General features: G+C 36.0%; 1 protein-coding gene across 1 annotated transcript in view; it reads left to right on the top strand.

The window, feature by feature from the left end:
- LOC132731262 (kelch domain-containing protein 2-like) overlaps positions 1-17,890 on the top strand; it is a 31,084-nt gene that overhangs the window by 11,885 nt on the left and 1,309 nt on the right. The window contains exons 7-9 of the mRNA XM_060717419.1: positions 812-924; positions 2,051-2,211; positions 13,708-13,760. Of these exons, the coding sequence (XP_060573402.1) occupies positions 812-924; positions 2,051-2,211; positions 13,708-13,760 (327 nt within the window). The remainder of the gene's footprint in view (positions 1-811; positions 925-2,050; positions 2,212-13,707; positions 13,761-17,890) is intronic.

Here is a 17,890-nt window from a genome sequence, read left to right as displayed (position 1 = left end):
TGTCCATTTGTCCGTGTGTCCCCACTTACACAACAATTATGCCCAGACTGTAACTTTGTCATGCATTGAGGGATTTTTAAATAACTTGGCACAAATGTCTATCTCATAACAACAATCTGTCGCATCAAGAAACCACATCCCTTCTTTAAAGGTCAAGGTCACACTTATATTTTGAAGGTTAACGCTATCACAATTAGAGATTACAGGTACTATAATACAAAGATCAATATTAAGCAATTAATTACTTTCATTCTCTTTTCTTTTCATAATACCTGTATGCTTAAGAAACCTTTTCGGGGGGCATTCGTCACTTGGGTGACAGCTCTTGTTCACAATAAGAATAGTTATTTTGAATAAATGAAGTGAGCTTGAATGATCTGAAATTTTGCACAAAGATATTGATCTAACGCTTCATTCAATTGAATTTTAATGTTGAAAAATTATTTCCAGTTAGGTAATGTAAAAAAAAAAAAAAAAAAAACTTACTGGAGTCCCTTGAATTTACTTGATGTACTTCAACAAATTTTAATGATTCTTGTTTTTATGTCATATTAGTATGTAGATTAATATCAATTTTTTCTTGCATTGTTGTACAATTATAATGCAAGGTTTATCATTCTTATTCTTTGAAATTAATCTCTCAGACCTAAAAATTGTGTTTTTTTTTCATTATATTACTTGTATATATGTAATATATAAGCTAAAAAATGTACTGTTCATTTAACTACAACAATAAAGTCCAAATTATATATTTCCTAAGAGTACATTAAGGTACTTTAAGCTTTTAACTCGTATGTATTTTACATTTCAGGTTATATGTTGAAGGTGCGTGTCCGTGTGGACGATCATGGCATACCTTTACAGCTGTCTCAGATGAAGTTATCTTCCTTTATGGTGGATATTCTGACAACTTTGTGTCTTTAAGTTAGTTAGTTGATTTCTCAATCCATATTTTAATCGAAGTAACCAGTTTTTTCTTTCTTTTTTTTTTTTGCTCATCTGAGATTGTTCAGGGTGAGCTTTAAGGATTGTAGAATGGCCATCACCTGTTGTCCTTGGTCTCATCTCGGATGAAAAACAAGGTCACGAGAGCTAAAAATAGAAAAATCCTGTTAACACTGTAGTGGCTACTGTTTTGATCCAAATATTCTGGAAATTGGTCTGAAAATTTGTTTGGATGATTTCTAGGTCAAGCTTAAATATGGGTCATCGTGGGTCAAAAACTAGGTCACACTGCCCAAATATGGAGAAACCTTGTTAACACTTTAGTGGTCACATTTTTGACTGAGTTGTCATCAACTTTGTCAGGATGCTTTTCTAGGTAATTGCTTGGATGAGTTCAACCATGGGTCATTCTCGGATGATATACTAGGTCACAGGAGCTAAAAGTAGAACAATCTTGTTCACAATATAGTGGATTCTGCTTTAATCCAAATACTGTGTATCCAGGAAATTAGTCTGAAAGTTTGTTTTGATGATTTCTAAGTCAAATTTGAATATGGGTCACCTTGGATCAAAAACTAGGTCATACCACCCAAATATGGAAAACCTTTTTAACACTCTAGTGGTCACATTTTTGACAAATCATCATCAAACTTTTTCAGGATGCTTGTGTAGGTTATTGCTTGGATGTGTTTGTAGATAATTGTTCAGATGAGTTCAAACATGGGTCATCTTGGATGAAAAACTAGGTCACAGGAGCTAAAAATAGAAAAATCTTGTTCACACGCTAGGGGCTACTGTTTTGATCCAAATATCCTGGAAATTAGTTTAAAAGTTTGTTTTGATGATTTCTAAGTCAAATTTGAATGTGGGTCACTTGGGGTCAAAAACTAGGTCACACCGCCCAAATATGGAAAAATCTTGTTAACACTCTAGTGGTCAATTTTTGACTTGTCTAGGTAATTGCTCAGATTAGTTCAATTGGTCAGGTGAGCAATTGAGGGCCATCTTGGCCTTCTTGTTTTTTGTTGTTGCTTTGTGGTGGGGGGTTTATTAATATTTGAAAATCTTATTTCATTCATATTTTTCTTTCCTTTGCTATGAACAGGTGATGCTTGGCAATTGAATGTGACCGACAGACAGTGGTCACAGATAACAATGCCTTTTTGTAAACCTAGAGAATGGCATACAGCGTTTTGTTCCACTGATGGTGAAATATTAATATTTGGTGGATTTGAAAATGATACACTCAAATGGAATGAACCCTTGGTAAGTTGTGTGGTTTGGAGTTAACATTTATGCGGCCCTGTATTCATGAAGAATTGCCAGGAACTGAATAAAAATTAACACATAAGTTTATGCCTGTAGGTTAAACATTTATTGCTAACTTATGCATAATCTTAAAAGAACATGCAGTAATGAGATTTTTATGCCCCCACAATGTGGGAGCATATAGCGTTGCACTTGTCCGTCCGTCCGTCCGTCCGTCAGTCCGTCCGTACGTCCCGAAATCTTGTGAACGCAACTTCTCTTAAACTGGATGGCAGATTTTGCTTAAACTTACAGGGATGAACAACCTTAATGTGTAGATGGTAGTAAAGGAAGGAATTTTCGCTGCGACCAAATTTAACAGAATTATGGCCCTTTGTTGATTTTTTCACTAGATACTATTTAGAAATTTTGTGAATGCAACTCTGCTTAAACCGCATGGCAGATTTTGCTTAAACTTACAGGGATAAACAACCTTAATGTGTAGATGGTAGTGTAGCATGATGAGTAAACTGTAACATGATACTCTAGGTGCGTACAGCTCCTTTATAATAGAGAGTTCCCTAGATCTTAATATACTACCATCGCGGACACTGATATGTTAAACACAATGTATCATAGAATATAGTTTAGATAATAAACCGTAGTTAGAGCACATATATATTTATGTCGTTCATAAACCCATGACATAACATGGTGTCAGAACTGGAAAAATAATAATTCTTAAAGACGGAATATTTTAAATAGTTTAATTAATAAGTTCCTAAGGAAAGAATATTATATAAAAAGGTAAATCATTCCTAATGAACGGAATATTTTAATAAAATTGTTTGCAATAAAACATTCTTTAAGAAAGGACAGAAATAAACTATAATTCCTTCTGTTGGCAATATTACATAATATTTCCTTAAGTGCTGGAATATTATAAAAAAATGAATTTAAGGTGGTATCCGCAAGCCTCAAATGGACTGGACATAAACCAATCTTGTAGAAGAATTTGCAAATTTCAAGAGCACTGGTGAATTAGTAATTTTTAAAGGACCCTTGAACAGAGCAAGAAGAAGATGTCCACGTTACAGACTGCTATTGCTTAATATGGGTGCAAAGGGAAGAGAAATATATAGAGCCGCAATTTCATGTCGTAATGCAGATAGAAAAGACACAATAAAAGATCTTCCAAAAAGTCCGAGACACTCGCTGCCGATAATTAACAGTATTTAGCCGCTATCAATTCAAATAATATCACAACAAGCGAAAAACTATGGAACAATTCATCACAATAATAAAACAAGGCCTACAGAGTGTGAATTTTGGAACAAGAAAGATGACATGATCAGAGATAGATTAATATTTGCGTTCCATGTTCGAAATTAAGAGAAAGGCTTTTGCAAGTAGGGAAGATCTGAATTAGACAAGGCCAAAAATTTCCAAGAATTTGAATATGCTGCATCTCAGAATAAAATGTTCAATAACGTCAAAGAAAGTGCCTCCGGTATCATGCAGTATCAGACCGAAGGGACGGATGCCTAGCCGTTTCATTCGGGCATCCAAGGTCGTCGTTCTCGGAACTCTTCATGCGATGATGCAGGTCGATATACAGAAACATCAGCAATCAGGTCGCATTTGGGGAACGTTCACACAGTAAAAATGTAACAAGGTGTGGAAATCACATACTGACAAGCAGCGTTGTTCCAGCAAAAGGCACACAATGTACAATTGTAAAGAAATGGACCACTGGAGCAATGTTTGTAAATCAAGAACAGTGAATGAACATTTCAAATATAAGTTCTGAATTATACTTGACTGTGGTATGAAATGTGGACAGTCTTGACTGTGTAACAGTAAAAATGGGCAGATGTTACAGAAATATTAATTGGAAATAGTAAAAAGGCTGTGCAAATGAGTTAGACCCTGGCTCTCAGGTAAAATTTTGCATTATCTAACTTTCAAGGTTTAGGATTCAAGGCACCACTTGAAAGCCCACATCTAAATTGACCGCCTACAATGGAATTCTTTTGCATAGCAAAAGGGCAAATCACTCTCCTTGTTCTATGCTGTTCAGGTCAAGCAAAAAATGTCACGTTTCATGTCGTAGACAACGAAAATCCCACCATCTATTAGGTTGTGAAGTCGTGCTTTTTGGGCTTTAAGCTCATAGAATTTCGCTCATTCTGTATCAAAATGATTATAATCATAGAAACAAAGAGGCTTTCTTACTAAAGAGTCCGCTTTTGACGGATTATCCCAGTTTTTTGATGGCATATGGGGTTACTCCCTGGGGAATGTAACATTCAATGTTGACAAATGCCTAAACGGCAGTTGTTCATCCTCCCCCGTAGGGATTCCAGTTGCTTTACCAGATAAAGTGAAACAGGAACTTACAACGAATGGAAAAAAATGGGAGTAAATTGCTAAGATTTCAAACACACATGAAGGTGTTAATAATTTAGTTGTTTACTGAAAAAAGTAATGGCGATATACGTCTTTGTTTAGACCCTGTTCGCTGAATAGTGCAATTAAAGCTACACCCTACACGTCAAAACATCTTGATGACGTATTAATAAGTTTTGGTAATGCAAAGTTTTCACTCATTGGACTTACTAGTGCTTACTGGTCAATATCCAATTACTGAAGAGTCGTCATATTTGACTGCAATTTAACGTCCATTGGGGGTCTTCATGGGTATGCTTCGATGTCATACGGATAGGTATCGATGTGATTTTTGGTTCGGCCTTGAAGAGGCATCTGATGGTCTCGAAGGGTAGCTAAATTGTTGATGATATTTGCTGTAATGGGGTTCCATCGAGGGAAAAGTTTTAAAAATGGAAAAAAAAAAGAGAAAACCCCGAAAAAAAATTTTAAAGTAGCTGTCCTTGAACTGCTTTAAAGCAAAGGCATCTCGTTTCAATTCCGAAAGTTGGAAGTAGGTCTCACCGGATTAAGTTATTTTGGGTCACAGTGTTAACTGCAGAAGCTTAAAGGCCGATCCGCCAAAATTGAGGCCATTAAGGGATATGAGCACACCCACACAACACAAGTGAACTACAGGTGGTATTAGGCATGGTTAATTATCAGTCGTTATGTCTCAGGGGTGACAATTTTCAGAGATTCCCCTCCTATGAGAGAGTTATTGCATAAGGACACTATTTCAACGTGGCAAAGCCTCAAGTGATTCCTTGAAAATGAAAGAGTCATTGTTGAAGGACACATGTTTAGCTTATTATGACGCAAACAAATCTTGACATTGCAAGTTGAATTCTCTTTCAAAATCTTTAGGGGCAGTAATCTTTCCAGGAAAAAACTTCCCATAGCATTTGCGTCCGTAGTTTAACTGAATCACAGAGGAATAGGGTCAAATTTCTAAAGAATTATTATCTATTTTCTTTGATTTACGAAATTTCATCAGTACTGCTTTATGGCCGTGATGTCATTGTGAAAATGACGCATCTCCTTAACAGTGGATGCTGAAAAAAGCCTATGCATTCAATACTGCTAGGTTGCAGCGTTTAGTCTTGAAATTAACTCCATATTAGGTTTCAGTTTCCGTCACATTCCGGTAAGAAAATCCCATTACAGATGGACTTCAGCAGAAACGCCATCCGGAAACAAGCCCAGAACTTAATGAGGGTATTGAGGCACACGTTTGCATGGTATCTCATCTTACCCGTGTCAGAATAGAAAACTTGAGGAATCAGGTTACAAACAAAACAAGATGAACAATTAATGTAACATTACAACAAACAATAAAGTTTGGTGTGGCCTAAGTACAAAAGGCTTGTCATCAGTTAATTGTGCTTTTGGAACTATAGGGATGAGTTAATTTAGGTTAAATGGTTTAATATGAAAGGAGAACAAATCGTTATGCCCAGGTCACTCAGATCTGAATGTTAAAGGTGCTGCATTCCAGTCATCTGGGTGCGCAAAAATGTCTTAAGTAGAGCAAGGTAATAAATGTTTTTTGGCCGGGAATTTCAAATGAATATAACTTGATAATGGTTACATCAATTGTCAGATTTGTCTGGAATACGGTCATCGACAGAGGAACCATTAATCAGCTCTAAATCCCAGACTATCCGTTTCAAATCGCAGGGTGTGACTTGTTCTCACTTAATGAGAAAAATTTCATGGTCATGTCCGATTACTATTTTAGGTATCCATAGTTCATGACTTTTCGAACATAAAAAAGTTCAACTGTTATTTCCCCACATGAAAGATATCATGTCACATTGGGGCATATGTGAGAAAATAGTCCACTGATGGGGGGTCCATGTTTTTCTAGTCAAGAATTTGAGGAGTTTTTCAAAGTCATGGATTTTGTACATGTAAAATGTAGTCCATATTGCATAAACCAAACAAAATGTTTGGCTGAGGCGATGGTTAAAGTTGCCAAACGTATACTTAAAAAGCAAAGATGATAATTCTGATCCGAGAATAGGATTTTTTAGAAATATCATTCTAGCTCCCTCGGCTGATATAGGGAAATTTCAGTCCAGCGCAGTTAGTCCAATCACGACAACTTCGTTCTATCTTCCCACTGTAAGGGAAAACTTATACACGAGTAACCGCCCCTGATGTAGTCAGAACAAAAAATCGCAGAATCCAAGGTCAAATCTAAGCATTACTATGATAAAAATGCTAAACCTCTGTCTCCCTTAAAATGTTGGAGATTCCGCTAGAATTCAACGTCTAGACAAGTCCTGGAGTCCCGCTGTTGTAATAAAAAATCACAGCGATAGCGTCCTATATTGTGAAACAGAAAACGGACAACAATATCGCAGAAATCGTAAAGATTTGTTGAAATCTAAAGATCACCTTTATTGACACATGGTGCTTTGAATTCTGGCCTTGAAATGTCAGTTAATGACAGAAAGATTAACGTAGGGTCAGAGCGTACAGATAGCAATAACAGCCGTGGTTTTAGAATCCTCCGGATATGCTAATTATGTACTCGGTGCAGGCAGAAAGGTGAAGCCACGTGCTGTAACAGACTTGTAAATAGACAGTGGATTGTTTGTAATGAAGAAATTTACAGTATTAATCATGATTAGTACATGTTGGAAACGACTCATGAAAATGAACATTTATTAACTACATGTTACTGTAATCATCATCTAATATATAAAGTTTTTCTTACTTGAATTTATTTTAAGCGTTATCAAATAATCTATGCGGTTATACTTATGATAAAATTATGTTTTAAATATAACAGTAATTTTGGTAAAAGATGGAAGATGTAGCATGATGAGTAAACTGTAACATGAATAATCTAGGTGCGTACAGCTCCTTTATAATAGAGAGTTCCCTAGATCTTAATATACTACCATCGCGGACACTGATATGTAAACACATGTATCATAGAATATAGTTTAAATAATAAACGTAGTTAGAGCACATATATATTTATGTCGTTCATAAACCCATGACATAACAGGTAGTAAAGGAAGGAATTTTTGCTGCGACCAAATTAAACAGAATTAAGGCCCTTTGGTTGATTTTTTCACTATACATACTTATGTAGAATTTTGTGAACGCAACTCCTCTTTAAACCGCATGGCAGATTTTGCTTAAACTTACAGGGATGTACAACTTAAGGTGAAGATGGTAGTAAAGGAAGGAATTTTCGCTGCGACCAAATTTAACAGAATTATGGCCCTTTGTTGTTTTTTCACTATATATACTATGTAGAAATTTGTGAATGCAACTCCTCTTAAACAGGATGGCAGATTTTGCTTAAACTTCCAGGGATTAACAACCTTAATGTGTAGATGTTAGTAAAGGAAGGAATTTTTGCTGCGACCAAATTTAACAGAATTATGGCCCTTTGTTGATTTTTTCATTATATACTATGTAGAAATTTTGTGAACGCAACTCCTCTTAAACCGGATAGCAGATTTTGCTTAAACTTCCAGGGATTAAAAACCTTAATGTGTAGATGGTAGTAAAGGTAGGAATTTTTGCTGCGACCAAATTTAACAGAATTATGGCCCTTTGTTGATTTTTAGTTTTCAACTTGTGGCACATGTAGTCCAAAAAATATTTGACCTAGTGTCATAAGATTGACAGAACAGTGGCGTGTGGGGGCATCCGTGTCCTATGGACACATTTCTAGTTGAAACTTCCTTGGTACTTTTAAAGATATGCACTGTATTATAAAAAGCTAATTCAAAAATTGATCCTGATCTTAAAATTGGTCCTAATTTAAACCAGATAATATTTTAATTTGTTCTGTCAATCCAAAATTTTGATTGCAAAATTAGCCGTTTTTTGTTGTTGTTTTTTTTTTGGGGGGGGGTGAGGGGGGCAAATCAGCAGTTTTTACATTATGAGTATGTAGGGGTGCATGACAGAGTGGTTAAAGTCTTTGTCTTTACACAACATGCCCCTTACTACTGTAGGTTTGCTTTGGATTCTTTTATGTGAGGAAGCTATCATGCCGGCTTACAGAAAGTCAGTGATTCTACTCAGGTGCCCACTTGTGCCTGAAATAATGCCCTGTGGGGGAAAAGAGGTCTTCTCAACCATTAAAGCTGGAAAGTCCCAATATAATATATTAACCTAGTATGATTAATTTAAGTTTCAAAAAGCAATAATAAAGCGAAATCAAAATCATTTTAAATTTTTTACTTTGTTAACATGGGTCAGGAATAAAATTTGTTTGATATTTCAGGAACTGAGCTTTATCACATTATCTCATGCATTTTTAGCTCGACTATTCGCAGAATAATCGAGCTAATGCAGTCACCCATTTAATTGTCGGCGTCGGTGTCCCTGTGGTTAAGTTTTTGCATGCAAGCTGGTATCTCCATAACTACTGAAGGGAATGGATTGAAACTTCACACACTTGTTGTCTGTGATTATCTAACATGATTGGCACAAGTCACATAACTCTGATTTTTTGCATAATAATGCCCCTTTTTCTACTTAGAAATTCTTGGTTAAGTATTTGCGAGCAAGCTGGTATCTCCATAACTACTGAAGGGAATGGCTTGAAACTTCACATGCTTGTTTTCTGTGATTATCTAACATGATTGGAATAAGTCCCATAACTCTGATCTGCTTTTTCGCATAATTATGCCCCTTTTTAGCTCACCTGAGCTTGCTCAGGGTGAGCTTTTAGGATTGGTGAATGTCCGTCGTCCGTCCACAATTGCTTGTGAACACTCTAGCGGTCGCATTTTTGCCTCAATCATCATCAAACTTGGTCAGGATGCTTATCTAGTTGAAAGCTCGGATGAGTTCGAACATGGGTCATCTCGGATGAAAAACTAGGTCACAAGAGCTAAAAATAGAAAAACCTTGTGAACACTCTAGAGGTCACATTTTTGACCCAATAATCATTAAACTTGGTCAGGATGTTTGTCTAGGTGATAGCTCAAATTAGTTCGAACATGGGTCATCTCGGATGAAAAAGTAGGTCACAGGAGCTATGAATAGAAAAACCTTGTGAACACTCTAGTGGTCACATTTTTGAACCAATCATCATCAAACTTGGTCAGAATGCTTGTCTAGTCAATTGCTTGGATGAGTTCGAACATGGGTCATCTTTGATGAAAAACTAGGTCACAGGAGCTAAAAATAGAAAAACCTTGTGAACACTCTAGTGGTCACATTTTTGACCCAATCATCATCAAACTTTGTCAGGATGCTTGTTTAGATAATAGCTAGCATGAGTTCGAATATGGGTCATCTCGGATGAAAAACTAGGTCACCGGAGCTATAAATAGAAAAACCTTGTTAACACTCTAGCGGTCACATTTTTGCATCAATCATCATCAAACTTGGTCAGGATGCTTATCTAGTTGATAGCTTGAATGAATTCGAATGTGGGTCATCTCGGATGAAAAAGTAGGTCACAGGAGCTAAAAATAGAAAAACCTTGTTAACACTCTAGCGGTCACATTTTTGCATCAATCATCATCAAACTTGATCAAGATGCTTGTCTAGGTGATAGCTCGGATGAGTTCGAACATGGGTCATCTCGGATGAAAAACTAGGTCACAGGAGCTAAAAATAGAAAAACCTTGTTAACACTCCAGTGGTCACAATTTTGACTCAATGGTCATCAAACTTGGTCAGGAAACTTGTCTAGGTCATTGCTGGGAATAAATCGAACATGGGACATCTCGGATGAAAAACCAGGTCACATGAGCTAAAAATAGAAAAATCTTGTTTACACTCTAGTGGCTACTGTTGTGATCTAAATATTCTGTTAATTGGTCTGAAAGTTTGTTTTGATGATTTCTAAGTCAAGATCAAACATGGGTCATCTTGGATGAAAAACTAGGTCACACCGCCCAAATATGGAAAAACCTTGTTAACATTCTAGTGGTCACATTTTCGACTTAATTATCATCAAACTTGGTCAGGATGCTTGTCTAGGTAATTGCTTGGATGAGTTCGAAATCGCATGTGAAACTAGGTCACCGGAGCTAAAAATAGAAAAATCTTGTTAACAGTCTAGTTGCTACTGTTTTGATCCAAGTATCCTGGAAATTGGTCTGAAAGTTTGTTTTGATGATTTCTAGGTCAAGTTTGAATATGTGTCACCTGGGTAAAAAACTAGGTAACGCTGCTCAAATATGGATAATCCTTGTTAACACTGTAGTGGTCACATTTTTGACTCACATGTCATGAGACTTGGTCAGAATGCTTGTCTAGGTAATTGTTTGGATGAGTTTGATAATTCAGGTGAGTGATCTTGGGCCATCATGGCCCTCTTGTTTGACTTAGAAATTCTTGGTTACGTTTTTGCGTGCAAGCTGGTATCTCCATAACTACTGAAAGGAATGGCTTGAAACTTCACACACTTGTTCTCTGTGATTATCTAACATGATTGGCATAAGTCCAAAAACTCTGATTTGCTTTTTTGCATAATTATGCCCCTTTTTCTACTTAGAAATTCTTGGTTAACAAATATCTCCATAACTACTGAAGGGTTTGTGCCTTTTTTTGAACAATTTTTAGCTCACCTGAGCTTGCTCAGGGTGAGCTTTTAGGATCGGTGAATGTCCGTCGTCCGTCCGTCCACAATTGCTTGTGAACACTCTAGCGGTCGCATTTTTGCCTCAATCATCATCAAACTTGGTCAGGATGCTTATCTAGTTGAAAGCTCGGATGAGGTCGAACATGGCTCATCTCGGATGAAAAACTAGGTCACAAGAGCTAAAAATAGAAAAACCTTGTGAACACTCTAGAGGTCACATTTTTGACCCAATCATCATCAAACTTGGTCAGGATGTTTGTCTGGGTGATAGCTCGGATGAGTTCGAACATGGGTCATCTCCGATGAAAAACTAGGTCACAGGAGCTAAAAATAGAAAAAACCTTGTGAACACTCTAGTGGTCACATTTTTGAACCAATCTTCATCAAACTTGGTCAGATTGCTTGTCTAGTCAATTGCTTGGATGAGTTCGAACATGGGTCATCTCTTGATGAAAAAACTAGGTCACAGGAGCTAGAAATAGAAAAACCTTGTGAACACTCTAGTGGTCACATTTTTGACCCAATCATCATCAAACTTTGTCAGGATGCTTGTTTAAGATAATAGCTAGCATGAGTTCGAATATGGGTCATCTCGGATGAAAAACTAGGTCACCGGAGCTATAAATAGAAAAACCTTGTTAACACTCTAGCGGTCACATTTTTGCATCAATCATCATCAAACTTGGTCAGGATGCTTATCTAGTTGATAGTTTGGATGAGTTCGAACATGGGTCATCTCGGATGAAAAAGTAGGTCACCCGAGCTAAAAATAGAAAAACCTTGTAAACACTCTAGCGGTCACCATTTTTTGCATCAATCATCATCAAACTTGGTCAAGATGCTTGTCTAAGGTGAATAGCTCGGATTGAGTTCGAACATGGGTCATCTTGGATGAAAAAGTAGGTCACCGGAGCTAGAAATAGAAAAAACCTTGTTAACACTCTAGTGGTCACATTTTTGCATCAGTCATCATCAAACTTTGTCAAGATGTTTGTCTAGGTGACAGCTCGGATGAGTTTGAACATGGGTCATCTCGGATGAAAAAGTAGGTCACAGGAGCTAAAAATAGAAAAACCTTGTTAACACTCTAGCGGTCACATTTTTGCATCAATCATCATCAAACTTGATCAAGATGCTTGTCTAGGTGATAGCTCGGATGAGTTCGAACATGGGTCATCTCAGATGAAAAACTAGGTCACAGAGCTAAAAATAGTAAAACCTTGTTAACACTCTAGTGGTCACAATTTTGACTCAATTGTCATTAAACTTGGTCAGGAAACTTGTCTAGGTCATTGCTGGGAATAAATCGAACATGGGACATCTCGGATGAAAAACTAGGTCACATGAGCTAAAAATAGAAAAATCTTGTTTACACTCTAGTGGCTACTGTTGTGATCCAAATATTCTGTTAATTGGTCTGAAAGTTTGTTTTGATGATTTCTAAGTCAAGGATCGAACATGGGTCATCTTGGATGAAAAAACTAGGTCACACCGCCCAAATATGGAAAAACCTTGTTAACATTCTAGTGGTCACATTTTCAACTTAATTATCATCAAACTTGGTCAGGATGCTTGTCTAGGTAATTGCTTGGATGAGTTCGAAATCGCATGTGAAACTAGGTCACCCGAGCTAAAAATAGCAAAATCTTGTTAACACTCTAGTTGCTACTGTTTTGCTCCAAGTATCCTGGAAATTGGTCTGAAAGTTTGTTTTGATGATTTCTAGGTCAAGTTTGAATATGTGTCACCTGGGTAAAAAAACTAGGTCGCACTGCTCAAATATGGATAATCATAATCCTTGTTAATACTGTAGTGGTCACATTTTTGACTCACCTGTCATGAGACTTGGTCAGAATGCTTGTCTAGGTAATTGTTTGGATGAGTTTGATAAGTCAGGTGAGCGATCTAGGGCCATCATGGCCCTCTTGTTGTATTTTATAATAATAAAGCTGTGATTGACTCGATAAAACATCCTAATAACAAGCCTTTGTACCTTTTCGGACAATTTTATGTAACCATATAGGTAAGCATGAAACACACTTGTGACAACTTTTCGAATAGTCGAGCGTTACTGTCCTCCGACAGTTCTTGGAGGACAGTTCTTGTTGTTTCTTATTGTGTATAAGAATTTTGATGCTTTTCAGTGCTTGTCAGTTCCTTTGATCAGTTTTTCGTTGTGCCTTATACAGTGTATTGTATAACTGTAATGTATGAGGCTTTATGACAAACATTAAATGTTATTTCATAAAAAGATGCACATAAATAATTCAATTTTACAAGTAAATCATGTGTAATTTTATACCATTTATAACATTATAGTGTCTCTCCTAGGATAGGCTATTGCGAGATTAATGCCTTTTTTTGAAAAATATTGCATGAATTAAAATGTAAGCAAAATTCCTGCTGAACAAATGAAGGAAAAACAAACAAGTATGACCTGCATGCCAACAGTGTCTTTTATTTGAAAAACCCGGGTGCCAACCATTTCTAACTATGGTTCATTTTTCTTTCAGAAAACATCAAATGAAGTGCTGACTCTCCAACTTAAACCTCATTGTTTAAAAAGGTAAGATATGTGTTTTATAAATTATTTACAGGGTTTTTAAGCATATGTTGAACTGAACAATGTACAACATACAACGCCATTGTAGCAGTTACTGTAACCCAACGAATATTCGCGACCAATTAATATTCGCTTTATTCGCGGATGGCCACGAAGCGCGAATATTTGTTTGCGCGAATAAGTCCGCACAATTTTGCGAATAAATTGGAGAGAATTTTTTATTTTAGACGTTGTTCATGCAAAGCTACTTGACCGGATATATTCGAATTTTACGGGCACCTGTTAGGAAGTAATGAATTGTTATGAATATTGCCATAAAGCAATAAAAACACAAACTAAGTAAACTACTACTATTTCATAAATATCAAAAGAACTCTATGTCAATATAGCAATCAAAATAAACATCCACATTTAAATACAATTTATGAAATACTAGTAGGCATATTGTCAATCACGTTCCGTATAGGGTACTATACGGAGCATGTGTCAGTTTTAAGTTTCTTCATATTTAAATGTTTGAATAAATCGTTTGACAAATGTGGGAAAACTGTCGAGCATCACAAAAGGCTATTGTTTTTTGGATCCTATAAAATAATTGTTTGAGTGAATTGTTACGACAAAGGTGGTATAAACCTATCGAGCATCACAAAAGGGTATTAGGTGTACATAATTACAAACAGTGAAATACAAGATGGTTTCATTTTTAGCCGTCAATCTTAACAGCCTGTATAGCTCAGTTGGTTAGATTGCGGACTCATAACATAATTTTCTCGGCGTGGGTTCGATACCTGATTGGAGATTTGGTGATAAAATTTCAAATACAGCTTCGTTTGCCGCTTTAATCATTTTTTTTTCTTTTCTGATGTGCTTTCCAGATCATGATCAGGCAAAAACGATGCCGAAACATCCCTGCATTCTGAGGGTTTATTTTTTATCAACCACCCTTTTAACGACATGTTTAGATATATAGAGAAAATGTTTTGCTGAATTGTGATTACAATTCACTTACCAATACAATATAAGGCTAGCGTATTGTTAATCCAATTTAAGACACCAATAATGACCTCAATTATTGAAGATTAATAGTCGGCTTATGGATTTGACGCCCGTATCGGACTTTCCAATACGCGAATATGTTTTATTCTGAAATCAAGAAAACGCGGAAATTAATATTCGCGAATATGTCAGACCTCAGCAAAACGCGAAAATTTGTATTCGCGAATATAAATTGGGTTACAGTAATCTGTTCCTCACAATTCATTTTAAACACTGTTGATGATACCCTCACTTTGAAATGAAACATGGAAAAAGTATTTTAAGGTTTTTTTTTTATTATAAACTATAATAGTATTTAACCCAGATAAATAATCTCAGCATATATGCTTAGGTTTTACTGGTATTTATAGACTTATTTCACACAAAGGAATATTATTAACCAGGGTAAAGTTCTGTTTAAAAATGTCTAGAGACAACCAAAAAAATCTGAAACATAAGCTTATGTAACGAATTTAAAACTGAAAACAATGCAATTTATTTTACAATGTCATCAATTGGCAATATTTACTGCAAGATGTCTCAAAATGTTGTATCAGTGGAACTCTAAACCTACCCCCCCCCCCCCAAAAAAAAGAGTACAGGTTAATTTCGACTTTAGTTACAATCAAATAATTAATGAAAGAGCTATGTCCCTTTTCAGGCAAAAGTTTTATGGAATCATTGGTTTCAATGGGATGTTTTGTGGAATTATTGGTTTCCATGGGATGTTGTGTGGAATTATTGGTTTCCATGGGATGTTGTGTGGAATTATTGGTTTCCATGGGATGTTGTGTGGAATTATTGGTTTCCGTGGGATGTTGTGTGGAATTATTGGTTTCCGTGGGATGTTTTGTGGAATTATTGGTTTCCATGGGATGTTGTGTGGAATTATTGGTTTCCGTGGGATGTTTTGTGGAATTATTGGTTTCCATGGGATGTTGTGTGGAATTATTGGTTTCCATAGGATGTTTTGTGGAATTATTGGTTTCCATGGGATGTTTTGTGGAATTATTGGTTTCCATAGGATGTTTTGTGGAATTATTGGTTTCCATGGGATGTTTTGTGGAATTATTGGTTTCCATGGGATGTTTTGTGGAATTATTGGTTTCCATGGGATGTTGTGTGGAATTATTGGTTTCCATGGGATGTTGTGTGGAATTATTGGTTTCCATGGGATGTTGTGTGGAATTATTGGTTTCCATGGGATGTTGTGTGGAATTATTGGTTTCCGTGGGATGTTTTGTGGAATTATTGGTTTCCATAGGATGTTTTGTGGAATTATTGGTTTCCATGGGATATTTTTTGGAATTATTGGTTTCCATGGGATGTTTTGTTGAATTATTGGTTTCCATAGGATGTTTTGTGGAATTATTGGTTTCCTGGTGGAATGTTTTGTGGAATTATTGGTTTCCATGGGATGTTTTGTAGAATTATTGGTTTCCATGGGATGTTTTGTTGAATTATTGGCTTCCATAGGATAACTTCTGAAGGATTTCAATGATTGTGTTTATATTTGGCTTAAAAGAATAATATATTAATACACAACCTAAGTTTGATTTTAGCTGCAATCAAATTATTACTTACAGCGCTATGACCCTTTAAAGCACATATTCTTTTTGAATTGTTAATTTCAGCAGGATACCTCAAGTACAGATGCTTATAACTCAAATTGGTCTACAGATTGCAAAAAATATGATTTTCAATTAAATTATGCATAATTTAGATTTCTATATTATCTTTTGCATATCTTTCTGTTTTACTGCCCCTGTTGATCAATGCAAGAAATTCAAATTTTATGTTTTAAGGCTTTTGGACCTCAGTAAAGTTATTTTAGATTTATGACTCTTTCACTTTTAGGAAGAAATTAGGAAAGTTAAAAAAAAAGTAACAATTCATTTCAAAACCTTAAATTAAATGTAGAAGAAAGATCAACAAATTCTATTAACTTTTTCATATAATCCCAGTAAACAGATTTATCCTTTAAGCAAATAGAACTTGTTTTATGTGTTGGATAGAAATAGGATTTTTAATTTTGCTGGCAGGGACAGAGTTAGCTATAAGTAGTGATGGAAATCGGATGAAATTCAATGTCCCAATCGATCATCGGTTCGGTCGGATGGGACATAATTGATAACTTTCGAATAAAGTCGCATTAAAAAGAAATAGGGAATTAACATTTCTTACCAAGGGACTTGATTATATTTAGTAACATGAACTTCATTTAACACTTTATAACACAGTTTTTACCTAATATAGTCATAATTTTACGAAGTAGATTTTATTTTTCAATGGATGTCGAATAAGAACATTCACATCACATTTTATTACTTATTGATCCTGTTCAACTCCAAATTGTCTCGGAGTGATTTTTTGCGATCGGCGAGGTGTTCCTAAAAGAAAATTACCGTCAGAATTAATTCCCTTTGATACTTTAAACATTTTCGACGATGTCGCGGAACAAATTTTTGTGAATCGATTATTGTCGTTTTACATAACATTAACTGATCATCGGCTACTTGCGACAATCGGAACATCACTAGTTATAAGTACATTGTTCTTGATTGGGATATCCATAATGTGGCCAGTTTTAGTTCTAGTATGGATTTATCAAGGTAACTGGCAGGGAAAGGATTTTTTTTTGATGGCTAGGGACTTAAGATTCTTCTTTGCAAGAAAGCTAATCAGACAGCTCACAAAACTAAAGTGGTTTTCCTCAGGTACCTGCTTGTTCCTGAAAAAACATGCAATGAAACGGCACCTATGTAGATTTTCTTCCGGACCAGTAAAGCTGGAAAGTCGCCATATAACCATTTCAGAGTAGGTGCGACTTAAAACCTAATTAATAACAAAGGTAAACAAATTTTCTGGCAGTGACAGGGGTTATGTAGTGTACTTGCTGTCGAACAGATATACCATCTTGCTGGCTGGGAAAGGGGTAACATCGTATCTAGTTGTAGGACGGGTATACCCATCTTGGAGGCAGGGACAGGGGTAATATTGTTTCTTGTTGTAGGACCGGTATACCCATTTTGCTTGCTGGGAAAGGGGTAACGTCGTATTTTGTTGTAGGACCGGACTTATACTCATCTTGTTTAGGC

Source organism: Ruditapes philippinarum, unplaced genomic scaffold, assembly GCF_026571515.1.
Source record: "Ruditapes philippinarum isolate M1 unplaced genomic scaffold, ASM2657151v2 ctg124_1_1_1_1, whole genome shotgun sequence".
Lineage (NCBI taxonomy): Eukaryota > Metazoa > Mollusca > Bivalvia > Venerida > Veneridae > Ruditapes > Ruditapes philippinarum.
Note: the sequence above shows the minus strand (reverse complement) of the source record. Positions and strands in the feature narration are given on the sequence as shown.